The sequence below is a fragment of the Lissotriton vulgaris genome, chromosome 10, assembly GCF_964263255.1.
Source record: "Lissotriton vulgaris chromosome 10, aLisVul1.2, whole genome shotgun sequence".
NCBI classification, from domain to species: Eukaryota; Metazoa; Chordata; class Amphibia; order Caudata; family Salamandridae; genus Lissotriton; species Lissotriton vulgaris.
In genome coordinates, this window is record NC_141698.1 from 110740752 (window position 1) to 110762203 (window position 21452).

Below are 21452 nucleotides of genomic sequence, written 5' to 3' on the forward strand. Positions count from 1 at the left end.
TTTTTCACCTTGATTACTGGCAGTGGAGGCATACCCAATTCCGGAGGCCACCAGACTGGAGACCAAGACGGGGTTAGTTCGCCAAAAACCAGTACCTCCGTCTTGTCGGAATTTAGCTTGAGGCAATTCTGGTTCATCCAGGTGCTGATGGCCTTCATGCCTGCCTGAAAATTAGCTGCCACAGCTTCTCCGTTTTTGTGTATTTCCAGGATCAATTGTGTGTCATCGGCGTACGATGTTAGCCCTATGCCAAATGACTTAATTACCCTCGCCAAGTCCGACACATAGATATTGAAAAGTGTCGGACTTAGCGAGGAGCCCTGGGGAACACCGCACGGGAGAGAGAAATCAGGGGAGCTGAAATTTCCCATCTTTACGGACTGTATCCTGTTTGCCAGAAAGGATGCTAACGTTGCTCTGGCCCTGCCCTGAATGCCAAGGGTGGCGACACGGTCGATCAGAGTAGAATGATCGACCGTGTCGAAGGCCGCGGATAGGTCCAGGAGTATCAGGACAGCGGCGCCGCCCCTGTCCATGATAATCCTGACCTCTTCTGACGCTTTTATTAGCGCTGTCTCTGTCCCGTGGCCCTTCCTAAACCCGAACTGCGTGTTATCAAGCAGATCATTCTGGTCGATAAAGGTCGACAGCTGTTGGTTTATGACCTTTTCGATTATTTTTGAGGGGTAAGGAAGGGAGGCGATTGGACGGTAGTTTTTAGGCTCTAAGGGGTTTAGTGCAGGTTTTTTCAGGAGTGGTGTTACAGTTGCCCTTTTCCAAATAGCGGGGAATACACCTGTCTGAAATATAGCATGGCAGATATTGGTAAGTACTGGGGCGATTACGTCAGAAACTGATTTAATGATACGTGGGGGGCAAGGGTCCAGAGGGGATCCTGACTTAACAGTGTTTATGAATTCCATCATAGATGCAGGTGGCGTAAACGCCTCTAAAATTGGTTTTGATGGCCGAGGAAGAGTCACCAAAGAGACTCCGTCTGTCATCGGTGTTGTGGTGAATTTGTCGAAAATATCGTTAACCTTGGCCTGAAAGAAGTCTGCCACCTTATTGCAAAATGATTGGGAAGGTTCGATGGAAGGTGGAGCTGGGGGATTGGCTAGATCTTTCACTACCTTATAGAGCTGTCTGTTAGAGTTGAGCGCATTTTCTATTTGTGTGCTATAAAAAGCACATTTTTCGGCAGTGATCAGCTTTTTGTAGCTGGTCATCGCGTTCTTATAGGTCTCCCGGTCGGGGCTGGCATAGTTCCTGCGCCAACGCCGCTCCAGGTTTCGGCAGCGTTGTCTCTCGAGCCGTAATGACTCCGAGAACCAGGCCGCAGAAGGTTTGACGCGGTTTGGCTGCATTTTTTTGGGGGGAGCTAGGTGGTCTAATGCCTTAAGTAGCCAAGCATGATAGTTCTGAGAGGCTTCATGGGGATCAGGTCGATCTTCGGGTATCGAAGATTCCAATATGTTGCGTAAGGCAGTGACATCAATATTTTTCCAGTCACGACATAGGATCAAAGGGCAGGAGCTGGAGGGCAGATTCTTGTAGGATTTACGTAAGATAGTGAATTTGACAGCTAGGTGATCTGTCCAGGTAAAAGGGAGTACTGTGGAAAAGGTGATGTGGGCATTGTTGGTAAATAAGGCATCCAAGGTATGCCCCGCTTGATGAGTAGCTGTAGTGATCTGCTGTTCTAAACCAGCAGCCTGGAAGTCCGAAATCAGTGTACGCGAGTCCTTGTCATTAGCATTTTCCAAATGGAAATTAAAATCACCCAATATGGTGTAGTCCTGATTAGCGGCTACAGGTTCTAATAAAAAATTGAGGGATTTTAGGAAAAGTGTGCGTGAGGTGGGTGGGCGATAAAGGAGGGTTCCCTTAAAAGTTTGTGTGGGAGAAAGAGAGATAGTAAAGGCAAGGGCTTCCGCACAGCAATGATCCAGCGGTTCGGTTTTTAAGGCTAGGTTAGCTCGATGTATAATAGCCAGCCCTCCTCCTCTTTTCCCTGATGCCCTATCCAGTCTTGTTACTAGATAGCCGGCTGGAGTAGCGACGTTAAAATCCGGGCCAGATGCAAGATCTGCCCAGGTCTCGGTAATGAACACAAGATCAATGTTTTGGCTGGTTATTAGCTCTGCAACGTCGTTCCTGTGTTTGACGAGAGAGCGTGTATTTATCATGGGGTCCCACGCTGCAACTCTGGGCAATAGCTTGCTTAATCTCCACAACGGCCCCTACAACACTGGGATGCCTGGCTTCACCTTGGGGGTGCCCAGGAGGGGCATCTCACAGGGAGAGCCAGGAAGGGTTCCACAGCGTTATACAGCGCCGGGACGCCCCAGTGATGGGCAGCTGTGCGCTTTACAAGTATCCTACATTTACATTTCACCTGAAACTGCTCAATACTGCATGAAATGGCATGTGGGTGTTAGTTTTTTTACTACCAAAGATGAATGTAGAAATACTTTACAGAGGAATGTAATTTATAGAAAAATATATTTTGGGCCTTAGTTAAGAAGGCTTCTGTTACTGAGGCACAGTGAGGAAAGAACTGGTGACGCAGAGCCATTTCCGGACTTTACAACTACAATTCCATGCATGAGCAGGGTTACTAAGAGTCATTTTCACAGATTGACTGGTTTGTTTTTGAAGTGCAACTACCACAAGATAGGACCACTTACTCCCACCTCGGGTACTCTAGCTGATGTTCAACAAGTGGAAGAGGTGGTCAACAGACCTCTTAACAGCAATACTGTTGGGAGTTTGAAAAAGAGTCCCCGCAAACTTCTCCTGATTTAGTGTCCCAATCCAGGTGTTTATGCTTGAAAAACATAAGGCTATCCTTCATCAAGTCAGTGACCCACTGGGGCACTAAATGAGACTCCATGCGTTTCCAAATAATGGGATTAGTGATCCACGGTTTCCTAGCTAGGACCGCATTAGCGAAATACAAATACACTTATACAGACATACATGCACACATACATACATACAGTCATACATGTCTAACTCTGAAAGGGGGCCCTTCATTACAGACTTGTGAAAAAACAGAATACAACAATCACAATGCATGCCAAGGAAAATATTAGGCTGCCTTTGCCGCAGTTCACCCCTAAAAACACAATACATTGCAGCAAAGAGGCTTTCCAGTGACATCCAAGATTGGAAGTTTCCCATACATCAAAAAAACGAACTCAGTGCAAACAAAAAGGCTAATCATAGAAGTCTTTTTTTCTTAAAGAATTTGGCACCCGACGGCTTCACTTTGTTCTCCAACTTGGTTTCAACAGCGCTCTAGATGTGATGGTCACTCCATGAAGAAGTCACGTCAGTGTGAAATGCATGCCACGCTTGAGGAGGTCATCTGATGGCCTGGTCCTTCCGTGTGATCATGCCCAATCTGAGAGTAGTGGGGGGAAAAAGTCATTTAAAAATTATTCTTTTTTTTGTTCCATTCAGAGCTTTAGAGAACACTGAACTAAGCACCTGTTTGGTTTTAAATGTCATCCCAGTGCGGCATCATTGGGCTTCGGTCTTTCAACATAGACCCCCGGACTGAAATCAGGACCGGTTATTGAAATGAGCAGTTTGTGAGAAGGGACAAAAGCAAATGTTAAAAGAGACAAAAAGGATGAGGAGGGTGTACTAGGGTGCTCCATTCAACACATTGCAGCCACATAAAGAGCAGTCAATAGTGGTGTGATGCATCGCTGTTGCCCAGAACAGAGTAATGCCTGCATCACTACACAGATGGGCTGGAGCAAAAGTCAAAGCAGCCCTGTTTAGATGCCTTTGAGAGATCTGTGTTCAAGCAAGAGTGAGTGAAGATTCAACAAGTGCAGGCAGACATTTAAAAAAAATTAGGAAAAGAATCACTGTAAACATTTCACTACTGCAAGGGAAGCCACACTGAAGAATGGCTGATGTCCTCCATAGACCAGCATTGCATGCTTTCTTCATTTCCCAAAACTCGTAATCAGGTTTCGGCCCATTGTCTGCTTAATGTTATGGAGCTTCATACGGACAGGTACCAGAACGAGGTCAATGAGAAAGGGAAAGGTGGGACAGGTGCTCAGTGAAGTTTGGGAGGAAAGGAGGGCAGTGTTGGAAGAGTGCTGGATCAGGAACACACAAGCTGGGGTTGTTCAAGGACGATAGCACAAGGTTTCAGCAGGTTGGCACAGTTTGAATTTGTTGTTTTGTAGGTGTATTTTTTTGTTTAGTGCACGGTCTCAGAGTCGGGACGGTTGGTGGCGAGGTATTTGGCTCTCATGCTGGAGGTGTACTGGAGGAAGACAAAAAAACAACAAAAAAGGAAGTCAGGATAGCTGGTGGCAATTACATAGACTGAGTGCTATTTCCCAACTTATAAGGAGTATGTAACTCCAGATCATAACATTGGTTTGAACTTTTTCATGTTCCAGTTGGGTACAGTCAACTTGAGCAAATATTTCTACAGAGGAGGAAAGCAGAACTACCTGAAATGTAAACTGCACAAAATGCACAAATTGCATCCCATCTGACAATGCTGCTGCTGGAATTGTTGATGGATGTTTCTGAGAAGCTGCTGGGAAGACAGCTCTTGATAAAAATGAATTAAATGTTCCCTAGTTCTTATTGTCTTAGAAGCGCTGACGAGATCTGCTGCCTTTTCAAAAATAAGGACGATTGTAATGAAAAGTCGTAAATATTGAAACGTAGTAATGTGCTGTGTCTCAGTATGTCAGAGATTGGAAAAAAATGTATTTAATCATTTCAGCATTCACAGCAAAAACAAGAAGTTTGAATGAATAGATGTGTACTGACTGAGGCTCGCTTTTCGGTTACAACCTATAAGCCCCGATCTAGGAATGCGGGTGCTACATGGACACCATTTACCTCCAAACTGGGTGTGATTCCAGGGGATCATATGGACTCCTCAGGCCAGAGCCTCACTAAAATGTTGACACCTTAGGAGAGGGTAGGCGACCAGGGTCAAAAGAGCTAGCACAGCCAGGAGTACTCAGATGATTAAGTACCACATAACAGCTCTTGACCGATCGCTGCTCCTTTATGAAAACTGGCAGAAGTCTTCTTCTGCACAGGCTCAGTGGAAGGGGGGATGCATGTGCCAGGTTCGCTGCATGATCCTGGAGATGGGAACAGAATTTGAGAGGAAGAGGAGTTAATGGTCTCTTCACAAGCACTGACTAAACTAAGAGGGGCGACTAAAAAATGTGAATTGGGCATACGAAGTAAGATCTAGTTGGACTAAATTGACTTTCAACATAGAGAAGCTGCTTCCCTGCTTAGACGAGTCAAACATTTAATGAAACTGACTATTGCAGCAGGTACATTTGGCAGCCATCTATACGGCTCAACAACCCTGAGAGCATCCCTAGGATTCTGAAACGCCTTTTATTAAACAGATCTATTTTGACCTCAACCATTATAGGCGAGGCCTATCCCATGTATGGGTTTTCTATATGCCGCTCCAGTTCGACTATAGACAACCAGCGGTCATGCATGTATTTGCTTCTATCCACACAAATAGAGGTATATTTCAGCCCAAGACTAGCGATTTTACGGGGCAGGATTGAGGAGGAAAATGCATCAAAACTGGCTGGAGTGCTAGTCAGCAGGCGTTTAGATTTACGCCTTTAAGTTTTCAGAGAAATCTATGCCTGTTGTTGATTTCTTAAACTACTCCTGGAGAATTCCAAAAAGCTATACATTTGCTCCAAAGGTATTAGCAAACATAAGAGATGGCATTTTCACTTTTTTTTAATGGTTGATTATTGTATACACTTTAATGTCTTCTCACCCTGTCATAAGTGTGCTCCACTGATTTACGTTCTTGAATTTTGCCAATCGGTAGTAGTACATCCCAACAAACTTTTTAAAACAAGTTAATAAGAAAATAGAGCAGTAGTGCAATGACCTATGCCCGCGCTTTATGAATTATTTTGCTCCAAACTACAGTTCCAAGTCTTTTCTCCAAGAAAAAAATGAATCTTTCAGAGTATTGCAATCTTAATTTAGTTACAGAGTACATTACTTTTTAGCTCTCAGCGAATCACCAATCTTATGTGGATTGCTAAGCAGTAGATGACGGGAATTAAGGCTAGGACAATCTATTCAAAGACTATCTGCAATACATCCTAACAAAATTGGACTTCAATTAATAATAATTCTATACAGTAGGAAAAGAAGATCAGGTTGCTTCTTTAGAATTCTCCAATAGAGGCTCTTTTATCTGAAGTTAAAAAAAAAACGAACTCTCACCCCATATTAACGTCCCTCTCCACACTTGTTACTGACCTGCAATAGCACAGAAGACTTTGAATATTGGGTTCTTGACCACAACAGTTAAAATGTTCACCTTCAGGAATTTTCTACCTTTGAATGTGTTTGCAGGTATTCTTCCTACACACTGTCCGAGGGGAGCAGAATGCACCACACCTTTCTCTCTCTTTTTTTTTTTTTTTACAGAAGACATCACTGAAAAGGAAGTCAGGCTGATCTGGACTATTAACCAGCAGGAAATGGAACCTATTAGTAGCGAAAAAAATATAAGCCCCTAAAATGATGTACATTTTTTATTTCTGCCATAGAGCCAAGGTCATTCACTAATTTTAGATCAAAGTCACAACCTCAGCCCAAACCTGAAGCACTAACACCTTGCAACAAAGCGAGGTGAAGGCAGGTTGCCATAATTCAGCCAATACGAAGAAAATTACTTCTTGTCAAGCAAAGCCAGTTGAGAAATCTCATTTGTAGAAAAGCTTACGGCTTAGTCACATGCTCTACCACTTCTTGCATTTATATAGAGCAGTCTTGTCACTTGAGTGACCTCAGTGTGCCCGACTTTGTCAAGTTTGATGCAGGCTGTGGCATACACGCATGTTCTGAAGTGTGTGTGATACCCACTGGTCTATGAGCGAAGAGTTCAGTGGTATGCCTCCTTTCCTACAAATTCTCTCAACCTCGTTTGTTTACTGTACCTTACTACGCTATTTTAACTGATGCAACTTGTAACGTAATGTTCCTCTGGTGTAGCGCTTTGATACATCTGGGTCTAGCCAGCGCTATATAAACCTTTTTAGATGTACCTTGTAATGCAACAATCGTCTGATTAAGCGCTCTGATACCTCCGGGTCTAGCCAGCGCTAGATAAACTTCTCAAATCAAATTAACTCAAACAGGTTTTCCTGAATGCTGAGACCTGAGCAACATGGCTGATGCCCGGTGGAGCTGTTAGACAGCTAATGAGAAGATTGGCCCTGGTTTCCCCCTTGACCGTCACGTACCCAGCCGGACATTGGGCACAGTTCCTCCTTGTCTCCCAGCTTTTTCTCCTTCCTCCCGAATTCTTGCAACATTGTTTATGTGTACTGTACCATACTATGCTCTTGTAACTGATGTAACTTTAAACGCAACAATACTAAATGTAAAGCGCTCTGATAACCTCTTGGGTCAAGTTTGCGCTATATAAAACTTTATAAATAAAATAATAAAATATGCCCGGAGTTCTGAACAGTGCACCGAATCGTGTCCACAGACACTGAACTTAAGACATGGTGATGAATTAAAGACATAGGTAATAGTTGTGCCTTTACTTCTTCATATGGCACATTATTATACTTATATTGCTGGCGGGTAGGCTGTCGACCACAATTCCCAAGGAAAACCTGGTGGTATCCGGGTTTCAAAAGTGTTTAATATCTCGTACAGAGACTAAAGATTAAAGCCTTGTGCATTAGTGAGCTTGGAGGTCTATGTTGAAAATTGACAGTCCAATGATAATAGGAGAAGGATTGTGATGCTCTTGAGAAGGGAAAGCATAAATTAAAGGTAAATGTTTCCCCACATACCCCATATCATTGGATGCATCTGGAGCACCACCCTACAGTTACTTCTCCGCCTGCTTGGAGGATGTGTGATTTTATAAGCCAACGTGGGTAAAATATTGCAAATGGCATGGGTGCCAAACACTACAAGGCTTTGTCGGTGTTAACCGCTGGCAATGCCAATTCTTATAACAGACACCACCGCCCCCATTTGTAATTTTTCCATTCCTTGATTACACTCACAATGTGGAACAAATGGTAGCCTGGTAGCCTGGTGGATATTTCACATTCAAAAATGCAAACTACAAACAGCAAATGTTATAGACACTGGGTCTCTAACACAGGATCAGGGACTTCCTTTCCTAGATGCTACATTTTGTAGTCGTCCGACTTGCATTTGGTAAATCAGCTGAAATACAAAAATCTGTGAACTTCCCGATCAGACGTGGCACTCAATACTGAGCCGTGGAGGCAGGCGTAATACCAATTTTGTTTTGATACTTTTTATTTGGAAGAGTTGTAGTGTCTTGCAACTAGAGGGACTTATTCGAGAACATGGTTCAGATAGGCAGCGGAATATAGGAGAAAATGTTGGAAGGAGCGCCTTTATGAAAGGGACAAGCCATGCCAGCTAAGACAGGCATGATTTCTTATTTTCCATTTCAGTTTGAAACAGCTTTGTGCTCCAAGTGTGTGGTTATACGCCATTTAACTGCACGTTCGTGATTCAATTTATTATTTTCAAAGTGCATCAGTGGAAAAAAACATGATCAATTTCGCCATCGGTGCCAAGTTAACCTCGGAGTGTTACGCTGAATCTTTGGAAAATATGTCACACCATCTCAACCATAAAAATATGGACAAAGTCTAACTTGCTTCTACTGCTACTTCAACTGCCCTGTCATCATGTACCTACACTCATGACAATATATTCCACTTAACTAAATGGATCTGTTTTAGCCAGAATTCTCTCTTGGAAACCTATTGTAGACTTCAGAGCTGATCCACGAGCTTTTCCTGTGAGTAGTTACGACGTCTTGCTCCTAACAAAGGCGGAGCGACTTGAACATTTTCAAGCGTAAGACACTGTTCTGCAAAGAAATAAGCTGTGGGAATCAGAACCCAAGTAATTACTTTAAAATGAGGTACCAGAGGCACAACTCCAACACCTTAATTGGTAAAGAAAGTGTTTGAGGCACTTTAACTCGGCGCCAAGAAACAAAACGGAAACAAACGTGACGTTGTGTTCTTTTTTTTTTTTTAAGTGCTAAAGACTGGGAGAGTGTGCACTTATGGAGTAAAGCATATTTGGTCCTCTTAAAATGGATCTGGTTGGCACAATAACTGGTGGGGGCTGGGAATAGGAGGTTGAAGACATCACTCTGAACTACAAGTTCACCCATCCCCCTTTTAGAGGAAGAAAAGGTTCTCAACACAAAGCTGTTCTCCATGCAGTCTTAGGTAAGCCCTAGCACTTTAAAAAGGATGGCAGTGAGCTGGGGGGAAATTTACATAAAATTGTGAAACATTGCCTAGTTCCTGAATGCCAAGTAGTTTGTGCATAAACATCCATTTCGCTTTAAACTTTCCCAAAAATACTTTTTAAAGTAAAAGCAGACAAGTGTCTGGTGCACTTTTTACCCAGTCAAAATAAATATGCAGCTGTGACCACAACATGCACTTCTCCTCATAATAGCAATGAAAAACAGAACAAAAATACTTGGTTATGATTATGGACATGAAGTTCGGTTGAAGCGTGGCCATTCTATCCTGCAGAGGTTCTGATTACATATTAAAAACAAGTAAGTGAATCTTTTCCAAGCGTTAATCAGGGTGTTTCAACTGATGTGCTGATGAGGCAGTTATGTGCATGGCACACAGTAGAGATAAAAATCAGGCTGAAATTAAACCAACAGGAAGGACGGCAGGAGGAAGGGCAGGAAATCCGCCCAATGACTATTGTCTAGTAAAATGAAGGTCAGCGAGTAACACCTGCTGGAAAGAAGAGCACAAATGGCGGACTGATGCTCAAGGATGACGCGCGGGTGGTGTCCATGACGCAGCAATGCGCGCGAGTGAAACGTTACGTTTGCAGGAGATGCACCATGCATAAGTGTATAAATGCTACCTTCACATTATGTCATGCTTCAAAAGATGTCACCACATGCCACCAACCATTGCCACAACCTAAGCACACCACAATGCACAGCAATGCACAGCAATGCAACAGCAAGGCATAGCAGGAACTCAGTGAGAGCTGGTGGGTTGAAGATGGGCATTAAAGGGAAGGCTAAGCGAGGTGAGGTGAGGCAAGCTGCTGAAGTGGTGGGCAGTGAAAAATGAAAGAGGTGGAGGCGGCCTGAGATGTATGACTTCACACACCGTGGAGATGCCATCAAGATTTACTGGCTTTAGAAAATCGTGGACATGAAAATGAACTCCTGGGGAACCACCATTGATACCTACAGATGCACCCAAACCACTCCCTCAAATTTGTACTTGTATCTGAGAGCAAGGCAGAGTTGAAATGGAATGCGTGGGAAGAGAAAGAAGAAATGAAAATACAAGTGGATTTTGGCAGTGTTTGTTCTTGCTTGTATATCTTCATTTTAATGCACATTGAGGCTGCCGGGTAATATGTTAACTGGTTTAGCAGACTCAACTGGTGCGCACCACCAGAAGTGGATGATCTAGGCTATAAAAACCAGGTCCAGTAAGGCAAGATCGGTTAGTATGGTTTACTCTGGCATTACGAAACTTTGAGCCTCGTGTGAACGATCTACCTACGACCCCCGTCATGCAGTGGTTCAGTAAGGCTTTCATCTGCACCAGCAGCCTACTGCCCAATCAAATCACAGCTACAAGGGAACAGAAAATCACAGAAATATAAAGCACAGGTCGGCAGCGGCATTGCTCTAAATGTGGCAGGCCTATTTTGGATGCAACACCTTTGTGCAGGTGTGGGATATGCCCATGTGTTGAAGTGCCTCTTCAATCCTAGCAATAATCAATTGATCAGTGGCCTTCAAGGTTAAATGCACAAACTCAACTGAAGGATTTCCAGTTTTGGATTGGAAGAGCCTTCCACTCATGCATGTTGCGGAATGTACACTTCTGCACACTGTACAAAGACAGGATATAAATCCAGGAAGCGTTATCTGCAGTTTGGCCACATTATTTCTTGAGTGGGGTTGCCTTTTTACCAATAACTCAAATCTTCGTTTACCAATCAGTAATAAAGTAGATCAAATAGTTTTTCTTAAGTCAGAATTTGATACCACATGAATACCATTCATTCATCTCCTATCCATCACTTGATAAGAAAGCCTTTAAAATGAAAGTGGGCATCACTAGTTATCAAAGTCAGTCTTTGAACAGGTGAGTGTTCAGATCTTTTTAAATAGTTGTACATTTCAGGTCAAATGGCTGACTTGAGAGGGAGAGACCCCGGTCATCAGACAATATAAGTTCTCCCTCTCGACCACTAGAAGTACTTAAGAGGTCGAAACGAACTCTGCTCAACGGAGGCTTGTATCCCGAAATCAAAAACGTTGATACCTACAGTGTATCGCGTGGCTGTCAGTTACACATTTTGACCAGCAAAGGTCAATGCCACAAAACAAATATGGCACCAACAATAAGCTTACAGAGAAGCGAACAATAGACATCAGGCAGGTTCTCATAGGAACATGCTGAAAATCCATTTGGTGAAGATGAGTTTTTGATTGTCTGTGCCACAGCTACACGAGAGAGTTGCACATGAAAGTTTAATTCAAAGTTCATTCTTGCAAAGAATTACTAACATAAGCATAGCATTTATAAGCATTTCAAATACTTATGATGGCTTTAAAACAAAGTAAAAAACAGGTGAATCACTCCAACCTCATGGTTAGGATCTTGCACATCAGGGTTGGAGACTGTGACTTACTAGGTAGCCATAGATAAACCAAGCAAGTTCTCAAACTGATCTATCTTACAGGAATCAATGCATGCACAGAAATCCTTGTTCAGCTCTTCAAATACTAGAGCTGACATCAGGACATCTTTAGAGATTTAAGATTTTCAAAGACGTTTATCAAGACTATTAGGTAAGAGTAGATACATCATTGTTTTTGTACAAGACACAAATTGTTAAGAAAAGCAAACATTGTAAGAAGCATTTTAGTTCATGCTTCTAGCCAACTCAGATGGTGCTTCTTAAAAGTATGTTGTGTACTTGGTCCTGTACCAATCGAGCTGCAGACCAGTTCTATGCCTAAATGACAAAATCCCTGACGCCGAAAAGGACATCTACTTCAGGAAATAGGGTCGCTCAATGCAAGCACTTAAGACAGTCTACCCCAAACCATAGATGAATCTTTGGTGCTCCGGTGTTATTACACTATCCCATGGTCAGTGTAAAAGAGGCAAAATGAAGCCGCGTGTCATCCACAAAGAACGGACAACCTCAGTTGAAAATGAAATTCCAGTATTTAAGATTTACATCCAAATCTGAGCAGGGAAGACATCAATATTCTGGATAGGTCACTGTAAAATCTTCAAATTTTACAAATCGCTCTGTTTTAAACATTGTTAACCTTAATATGGAAGTCCCCTAAAGAGCCTCCATACACCTATGATCATTACTTCTGTAAACTGTACGCATAAGAATGTTCTCAGTTCGATGTAAAGTACTATTTATTGCTTATGAGAACTCCATACGAAATGTACAAATTCCCACAAACTACATAAATAAATAAAAATTTGTTGATGAAGAATGGAAGCCTGTTGCCACTTAAAACAACTGGTCAGCGCAGGACAATCAAAGAGTGCATAAGACCGAAAAAGTAATCGGTTGGATGACAAAGGTAAGTTTAGAGATGCACGTCTGAGTGGCTATTCCAAGAACATCCCTACACAGACATTCTCAGAAAAAAATTCAAATTTGCTGATGGGTATCTTTTGAGCTTCTCTGGGGGTACCATGGGGTAGAAGACCTAGGTGTGCGGGGTCATGAAAAACTACAAATCAGCCAACTGTGCACAGGTGTCTTGGAGAGTGCCCACCCTGGCAGGATGTTTGCACTGTGCTCAGCCAACAGCAGGGACAGCTGATCTGGTTGGTTTCAAGCTTTGACGGGAAAGGAATGGCGTTCAGGTGTGGGGGTTGGTGGGTAATGTGAAGTACAGGGCACTGGCCTGGGAAAGAGTGCAGGGATTGAGGAGAGGGAGGGTTGAGCAAGGAGGCGTAGGAGGACCTTGTTTCAGTACCTGTTCCATTAGCGGGCGCTGTTACCAGTACGTCCTTGCACTGTCCGAGGGCTTAAACTGCCAGCTCAAATGGCTGCTACTGTCCAAGGCAGCCAAATACAACTGTGATGTTGCAGGAAAGAGAGACAAAAAAAAAGAGTGGAGCCTCAACGTGCATGAAAAACAGTGCAAGCAAGTGACACGCTGTGTTAAAAAAGATGTCCCTGTGCCAGTCAGAGGGAGGGCTGCACCTTCATAGGGGATTAGCCCTAGTGTGAGAAGGGAGGAAATAGGGGGAGGAATGATTAGGGAAAAATACACACTTATGGATGTAACAAGCAGATAAATGGCAACGGATGTTGGTTTCCATGCTGCGAAGATACCACCATGATGTAGAGAACGTGGCCTTGTCCACACACGTCCTACCTACTCTACTTTTCTTTTGACAATTCTGCCATAGTTGCACCTTTCTTTTCCTGGGATGTTGTTTATGCACATAGACAGATGAGCAATTGTTAGTTTTCACCTACCTCCATCAGAGTGACTGCTTCTATCATATATAAACATACCTGTGCATAAAAAAAGCTACTGTGGCGCTAATTGATAAATGTAAATAGTGCTTATACTCATGCTGCCTTTGAGGCAAATATGGCTCCAATTGTGCTAAGTGCTTTAATAAAAACTATTTAAAAATGACTCATGTCAGACATTGTGAGCAGCATTCCCAATTTATGATGGTTATAATAGAGTGTGTTTCACTGGACAGTCATGCGCTCTATTTAGTATATGTGATTTCTGCACAGAAGACACACTATATCATTTCTACAGAGAAACAAAATGGCTTCCTGGTGTCTATCCTTGATCTTTACAGCTCCATACAGATGTAACAGGTGACCTTGCCCAGATGAGAGCTGTTTCCTCCATTCACATTGTCAGTAAATAAATGATTTGCAAACAACAGTTCTAATACAGCTAGCTTTAAGGAATTAGATAAAGCTTTGAGGAAAAGGAACTTTTGGACAAGCCTTTCCTTCAACGGTATGCTCTGAAGCCTTTTGGGGCGTCTATTAATAAATATTGCATACCCAACAATTGACAGTTCGAAGTTGTTTTCATATGAATTAGAAAAAAAAACTTAACGAAAAGGAGATAAATAAACGTAATCAGAAATAACAACCATCTGTTGCTTTCAAGATGCACATCTAGAAAGAAGTCATCCAAAAATTTAAGTTTCCTGAAAACAAGACAAACTACAGCCTTGCAACTCAACGACAAACACTTAAAGACACATACAATTCATACACTGAGACGGGATCCCATAAGACAAATGTCCAGTTGACAAATATGATGCTTCATCGAACAATGTTTATAATTTGTACTTTTTGGGGCATGTCCTTTCAAGCGTACGCATCTCAGGAGGGTCCAGACCATGTGCTATAGAGACAGGGTCGTTGAGGGAGTGGCTTAACTTTCTTGACGATGTGTTGTCAGTCTACAAAGGAACTTCAGTTAGTATTTTCTTGGGTTACGCATGTGTACCCACACTCTACTCTTTCATGTGAGACTATGTTGAAAGAATTAAGTTTAGATAATAAACTGCAATTAGAACAGTCTACAAAGAGAACACTATTATTAGGTAAAACAACGTGCAATATAATGTGTAAGAACAGACTTTCAGAAAAAGAAAGAAAAAAAAGAAATAGTTTATAGAAGAGGCAGACACTTGTAGCTGTCACTTCAAGAGCCTTAGTGCTGAAGTGAGCACAGACAGCAACGTCCATATTAAGGGGAATAATGGACACTGCATTGGTATTAATAAAAAATATATACAAAAGCAGATAAAAAATGCTGAACACATGCACTGCATGCACCTACTCTCGTGTGATACGAGATTAGAACGAGAATGTGGAGAATCCATGTCCTGACTTGAAAGCCACGTGATCTGAAAGAGTTCTTTTAATATACAATTAACAGGACAACAAATGTTAGAGACCAAAAATGCTGAGGCACGAGCCGGCCCAAACATACACCAGATTCCGCTGTTTGCTACGGTGCAGGCGCTGCTGGTTACCTATGATAGTTACAAACAAACAGTTACAAATTGTAGCACAGTACAACACAGTGACGTACACAGGAAGGAACGGTTGTAGAACACAGGAACAAGCACTAAGGGTACAAGCGCTACTATACAGATTTCTACTCCGTTTGTACAGCATGGGCAGCGACTGCTTACGTACAAAAGTCCTACTAATGTAAGTCAAAGGCGGGTCTCTAATGGCATATAATTTGAGTCTAATGTTTTCTGTCCAGATTCCTTCTGTGTTTTTGCAGAGGCTTACTGTGTCTGATCCATGTCTCATTATTAAGATTTAAGATGCTGTAAGGAGTGCCATCACTTTTGCCACTGCCTGAAATAGCTTATTTTGTGATTGATCTACCTCCTCTTCTCTGATCTCTCTTTTCCAGTACTGCACACACTAGAGTGTAGCTTCAAAGGACTGACATTGCCCCCAAACCTCGGTTTAGATCTCATCACCCTGTGGTACTCCCTGTGCTCTACAGCATGGCTTACAATCCTACCACACTTCATCAGTCGGTGTCACTGACAAAGCGTGGTAGGTGTGGGAGTCATGTTGTAGGGCCCTGGCAGTGGCCAGGTGGAGGTGGCACATGTGTTCTTGTCCGTTGCTTCAGACAGTGACCAGCAAAAGCTGTACTTGCAGACAGCATGAGAAAGCACACGCTGCAGCAATTAGAGACCACAACAATTTGAAAACCTAGAGGGGAAACTGTGCCATATAAAAATATCCACCTCTAAAAATACTGACCAGCACAATCTTCCAAGTAATCAGAGGATGGATTTAGAATAGAAATGTGTGTCAGTTTGACAAAAGTTGTCCTCATTCCAAGTCAGGGATAATGCTCCTTATTCGCGCACAAACCCGAGTAAGGATAACTGGTTCCATAATAGCTGCTCCCTCACCCCGCACCAATTTCCTGATGGTACCCGTATGGAGAAATGACAAGACATTTCGACTTGTGAAGATCAGAAAGTGCGTAAACATTCAGCATTACCATCTTATCCGCATTCTGAGATATGAAACTCCGAAAGATGAGATAACACTGCACCTGACTCTATGTCTATTTGCCGGGTTTGGAATGCCAGGGCATTCAGAATAAGGCTGTGAGCAAGATAGATGACTCGCTGGAACTGGTAATGGTTGACAGGTCCACATTTATCTAGGTAGTATTTTTGAAGTCACAATTTGGGGGGGGGGGTTATTTTAGAAGTGTATATTTCTGAAGATTATATTTTCACATGGAACTAATCTGTCCTCTTCCTCAGGACTGATCAATCAACCCTAAATTTAACTTAATTCCTAACTACCTCAGCAGAATGTTAGACTTTTCATAATAATGTGAGCTTTGCAGATAGGATGTGGCTTGCTGGGAGACCCACTGCTGGTTCCCCTAAACGTCTAGTGGAAATGTATGGGAAGGGTGCAAGCCTAGGCCATGTTAGTTGGTATTACATGTGCTGCATGCTTTGTTGTTAACAGCAAGATGAGTCTAAGCTTTACAGAGCTCAGACACAGCTGCCACGCTCCGTTTCTCTCGAAAAACTACACACTCCAAGTAAAAGAACGTAACAAAGTAACACTTACAGAAGGAGGCGGTGACTCCCGGCCAATCAGTGGGGTGTTTTCACACCTGGGATTCTGGAAGTTTGCATTCTGACTCCTGTGAAAGGCATAGCATGCAAACACCAATTAAAAACATGCTACATCCTAGAGGCAAGTGTGCACTCACTTATCACCCAACCCCCATAAACCCACATTACCCGTATCAATCCCCGTGTGCCCTGCTAATGGGGTGAAGCTCTATTGGTGGGGTGTTATTGCCAAGAATATGTTGTATGTAAAGCACGCTACTCATGTCATTAGTAATGGCCATGCTCATATTATTTCTGGTATGTGACTACTGAAACAGAAATACAACTCTCTGATTAGTGAGGCAGCGGCGTGACGCAAAATGTTAGGACCCCATGCAGAAAGTTATGAAGGGCCTTGAGTCTTCCATGGCTCAGAAATATTAATTGGCTTTAGGCTGAATGGGAGCCCACTGGAGTGTTGGACCCCTGAAGTGTTAGGGTTCCACTGAGGCGTAGGGGCTACAGGGGCCTTTGCTGCGCCCCAGGAGTGTAGTGAGAAGCTAAGTTGTATGGGTGTTTTGAGGGTAACACAGAGTTTAGTTCTATCAATAAAATGGCTATTTGCTCCACGTACAATTAGCCATATTATGAGCAAGACCTTTAGTCACGAATGTCCATAAATAACCACCCGGAACTATGTACAATCCCTTCACCGTACCCCAACTGAGCCATGTTAACCTCCTGAACAACTTTATGAGTGAAGTGGGATATTTCTCCGAAATCTTGCGCACAATATTGGAAACTGTGGTTGCACCTGCTGAACCCTTTACTCCCTCCGCGTCACTAATCTTTACTCACATGTATTCAGTAACAGGGGCATTGCTGACAGTGTGCGCAGCCGCTGGGATGCTGGTCTCACTGCCATAGCTGCTGCCACAGCTGTACAGGCTGGGCATGTGCACCCTGTAGAGATTGTCGTGGGTCTGCCTGTTCCCCTGTGTTGTAGATTCCTCCTCACCATCCTCATCTGAGCTCCTGCGGGCAAGGAAAGATGTCTCTGGTTATCCATAACATACGCAAAGCAGATGTGTCAGGTCCAGGAGCACAGAGTGAGAGAAATCACCAGTTCTACTTCCATCAGATTAACATGCCCATCCAAGTAGGGTCACATGGTATCAAACTTGCCAAGATATTTCATTGCAAAAAGTTCAAGAATCCTCATCTATGTATCCTTCCTCACTCTACAATGTTCTGCATGATGATAGTACTTATATCTCCCCTTAAACGAACCGTAAGTAGCAAAACAGCATGCTGCCAACAAGACTTTCCGCTAGTCCGAATACAGCTCTTAATTTTTTTTTGCAACATTTTAAAGATTTTGGGGCACAACGGAGCACTGATGTGCTACTTTAAGATAGATCTCTGTCACGGTTTTGGGCCGATTTGTGACTTTAATAGTTGATGGGGTAGAGCATTACTATGTTACCACACAAGACTGTGATAAATGAATGTTTGCCACTGGAAATTTAGAGGAATGTGCTGTTTTTAGGTGGAAATTTAGCCATAAAGTGACATCTCCAAATGAACTACAGAGCACAACACAACAACTTAACAAAAAGCAAGATAACATTATTACAAAACATGAGGCACAACAAAAACAAACTCTCTCCAAAACTCAGAGTACAACATTCCAACATCAAAATACAAAACACAAAGTAATACACTAATGCAGCACAACCTAAAAACAGAGCACAACTCAAAAACAACACAATGACATGCAAAATAGAGAGTAAGAAAAATCAGAACATAGTGACACAAGAGATAACTAACACAGTGCCACAAAAACACGATATGACACTTCTGCCACCAGGGCAAAAAAAACAGGAAAAAAAAGTGCAACACCACTATAAAACCTAACACAACATATTTGTAAATGTGTGCTGTTTTGTTGTTTTGTGTTGTTGTGTTGTGGTGTGTTGGTATGCTGGGTTGTACAGGTGTGTTTTTTAGTTGTGTTTTGTCTTGGCACTGTGTTGATCGGTTTAATTGTTTTGGAGCAGCTGTGTCGTAAATTGGTTGTGCTGTTGTTGAACTGCTTTGTTATGTTGTGCTGTATTGCGGATAGTGTTGTGCCTTACTTTAGTATCTTACTGCGTTGTTTTGGTGTTACTGTCTTTCAGCTGAGATCAGTCAGCTTAAACATGCACCAATATTCTTTGCACACATTGCCACACCCACAAATCTACTTTCATAGTATTTGTAGGTGTTTTGCACCTAATGATATGTATTAGCTCCAAATAAATGTGTTTTTTGATCCAGCATTTTGTGTTTTCACCATCAAGAAGTAGGCTAAGCCAGGAGCATGGGTTTAAAGCAGCATCCTTCGGGCTTGCTCTACAAAAAGAGATATGGATCGCACATGTGAACGAGCCTACCTAGCACTCTTCCCGCTCTAGCACTTAATGTTGGTAGAGTTCACAGTTTCAATGTATCATTATGAAGACTAGCACAAAAGATTGGCAAAATAAGCCGACCTTGATTAAAATCGAAAAGGTACAACAAATGATGGCATTTGTTTAAGTAAAGGATGCATAAATGAATTGGCGTTTTCTCGGCAAGTCGGTGACCTAAAGTACCTCCGAGTACTTCGGCGCTTGAACGAGTAGGTGCAAAGTACGTGCAAAAGGAACTCAGAGGTGAGGTGTGATTTTCATTGTGAAGGACAGCAAGATATTCAGAGTGTGCCCGTCTAAAGCGTGTGCATTAGTCAGGCCCTCTGGACTATCATCTCTTATGAGCAGCATTTAGGGTAATAAGTAGCAATTGACAGGAGTCATTGAAACGTCATGGACATGAGGTTGGGTACACTGACTTCCTAATGGTGTGTTTGCAGTGTAATGTAGGACTTTGCGGCAGGTGATTTGATGTTGTGCTGAGCTTAAGTAGGGAATGGTGGCATAGCAGAAGTGGGAATTGTTGTGATGCCCACTTTCTACTGGTTGGCCCTTTGTGGGCAATACTGGACAGCTAACATTGTCTTTAGCACACATTTTCCACTAGCAGACAAAAATAGATGCTGGAACTTGTATGCTGCTTTGCAATCCAGGCATCGAGTGTAAATCTGGGTCAGCCCACTTCAGTCATTGGCTTTCTTGCACCATGAGTGACAGCATTTTGGCTGGTCACATGTGGGTGTTCATCTAAAAAGAAGTGAACCTCAGTACTAGGGATGATGGGCAATAACTTACTTTGCTACTGATTATTTCTTTCCATTCTTTACTCTATTTAGGTCTCGCACCTGGCGACGCAGCGCGAAGCGCTGTCGCCAGCGAGATCTACTGTTGCTGACTTGGCTCTCAAGGGAGACAGAGATGGCCACGCGCAGGGCTTTTGGCGATTGGAGCTCGTGCACACGCACGTACAGCAAACCGGTGTGCACATCTCTGTCCCCCTTCTGAGGCAAGCCTCAAGCAGCGTTACCCTCACTTTTCCCATTCCCTCCCCCCCTCCCCGTTGATTCTAACTTCCAGCCAGCTTCGCTGCCCAATTGGGGGTCAAAGCGGTGCATTGGTTCCGCAAGGGGCAGCGACTGCACCACTACTTGGCGCTGCGGGACAGCATCAAGGGAGCAGACACCGTGCACCGACCCCCCCCCCCGTAGGCTCCACGGAGACAGCTTTGCAAATTGGTCTCTATGATATGGTAGCCTCCCGTTGGCGGCCCATCGACGCGTACCGAAGTGCTCCTCTCCGGCAATCACAGCACACCTTGGCATCTTTCGCAAGTACCCACAACACCCCTGTCCACAGCAGCAGCACCTCTGGGGTTCTTACCTCAGAGTCCTCTCCAAATCACGGCATGCCATGTGTTTTTGCTTTGGCGGCCCCCTCCCTGGGCCGCACGAGCTGCGCAGCACCAATTGAAGTACGGCGAAGTCTGCAGGCGCCGCCACTGGGCACGAGCCGCAGGCCACGCCAAAGTGCACGCTCACAGCGCGCCTACAACGCGCGCATGTCTCTCTTTCACTTTCCCTTATTCAAGCGGCAAGCTACTCATTTTAATTACATTTATAGGGAGATACCGTTTCTACGCGCTGAAAATACGAGATGCCATATTACACGGTTTAACAATACCCATTTTATTTGATGGGAAGCTGTGTAGGCCTCGTTTTACTTGGATCATCTATGCTGGTTGTGGTGGCATCAGGATTGATAGCCAGCAAGTTAGAAGCAGCACCGAATCCTTGAAACTTTAAGTCATCTACGGTCGCCATTCATTCACCAGAACAGGACTTGGCAGCAATGACTTGAGTATCTTAGTCGGTGGGTGGTCACTCTAGGTCCTGGTATAAGGCGCCTGCCGGAGGAGCGGACGAGTCAATGAGGAGCGGCATCAAGGGTGTTCGGAGGCTGGAGTCCCTCTGGGCACGTACATGAGGTACAGCTCTGCTGTACAGTCAGCTGTGAATCCTGCCTCCGATGATGCCGGCGGAAGCAACCTTAAAGTGATGTATATACATGTTAGCAGGCATGATTCAGTGTAGCAATCTCACTCTTTATTATATAGCCTACAAACCAAGCGCATTTCTGCTTTAAATAACCAACGCCGCGCCGGGCCTCTTTGTAATCTTTCACTTTCAGTTGTGTGTGTGTGCCCACTGAAGCGCAGCTACAGGCACGCGTGATAAGATTTTAAGCAAAGACATAACTCTTAATAGTAGGAATGTTTTCTTTG

General features: G+C 43.4%; 1 protein-coding gene across 3 annotated transcripts in view; it reads right to left on the bottom strand.

Annotated features, from left to right (window-relative positions):
• Window positions 1–2781: 2781 nt before the first annotated feature.
• Window positions 2782–21452, bottom strand: part of TTYH3 (tweety family member 3) — a 256084-nt gene continuing 237413 nt past the window's right edge. The window contains exons 12-14 of one of the 3 annotated variants that reach the window (XM_086940630.1): window positions 17577–17753; window positions 16732–16807; window positions 2782–4294 (exon numbers count right to left, since the gene is read on the bottom strand). In XM_086940630.1, coding sequence (XP_086796756.1) covers window positions 4229–4294; window positions 16732–16807; window positions 17577–17753 — 319 coding nt within the window. In that variant the 3' untranslated portion in view covers window positions 2782–4228. Of the gene's footprint in view, window positions 4295–13087; window positions 13190–16731; window positions 16808–17576; window positions 17754–21452 lie in introns of those variants that run through there. The other 2 variants (XM_086940629.1, XM_086940631.1) reach the window with 2 other exon arrangements.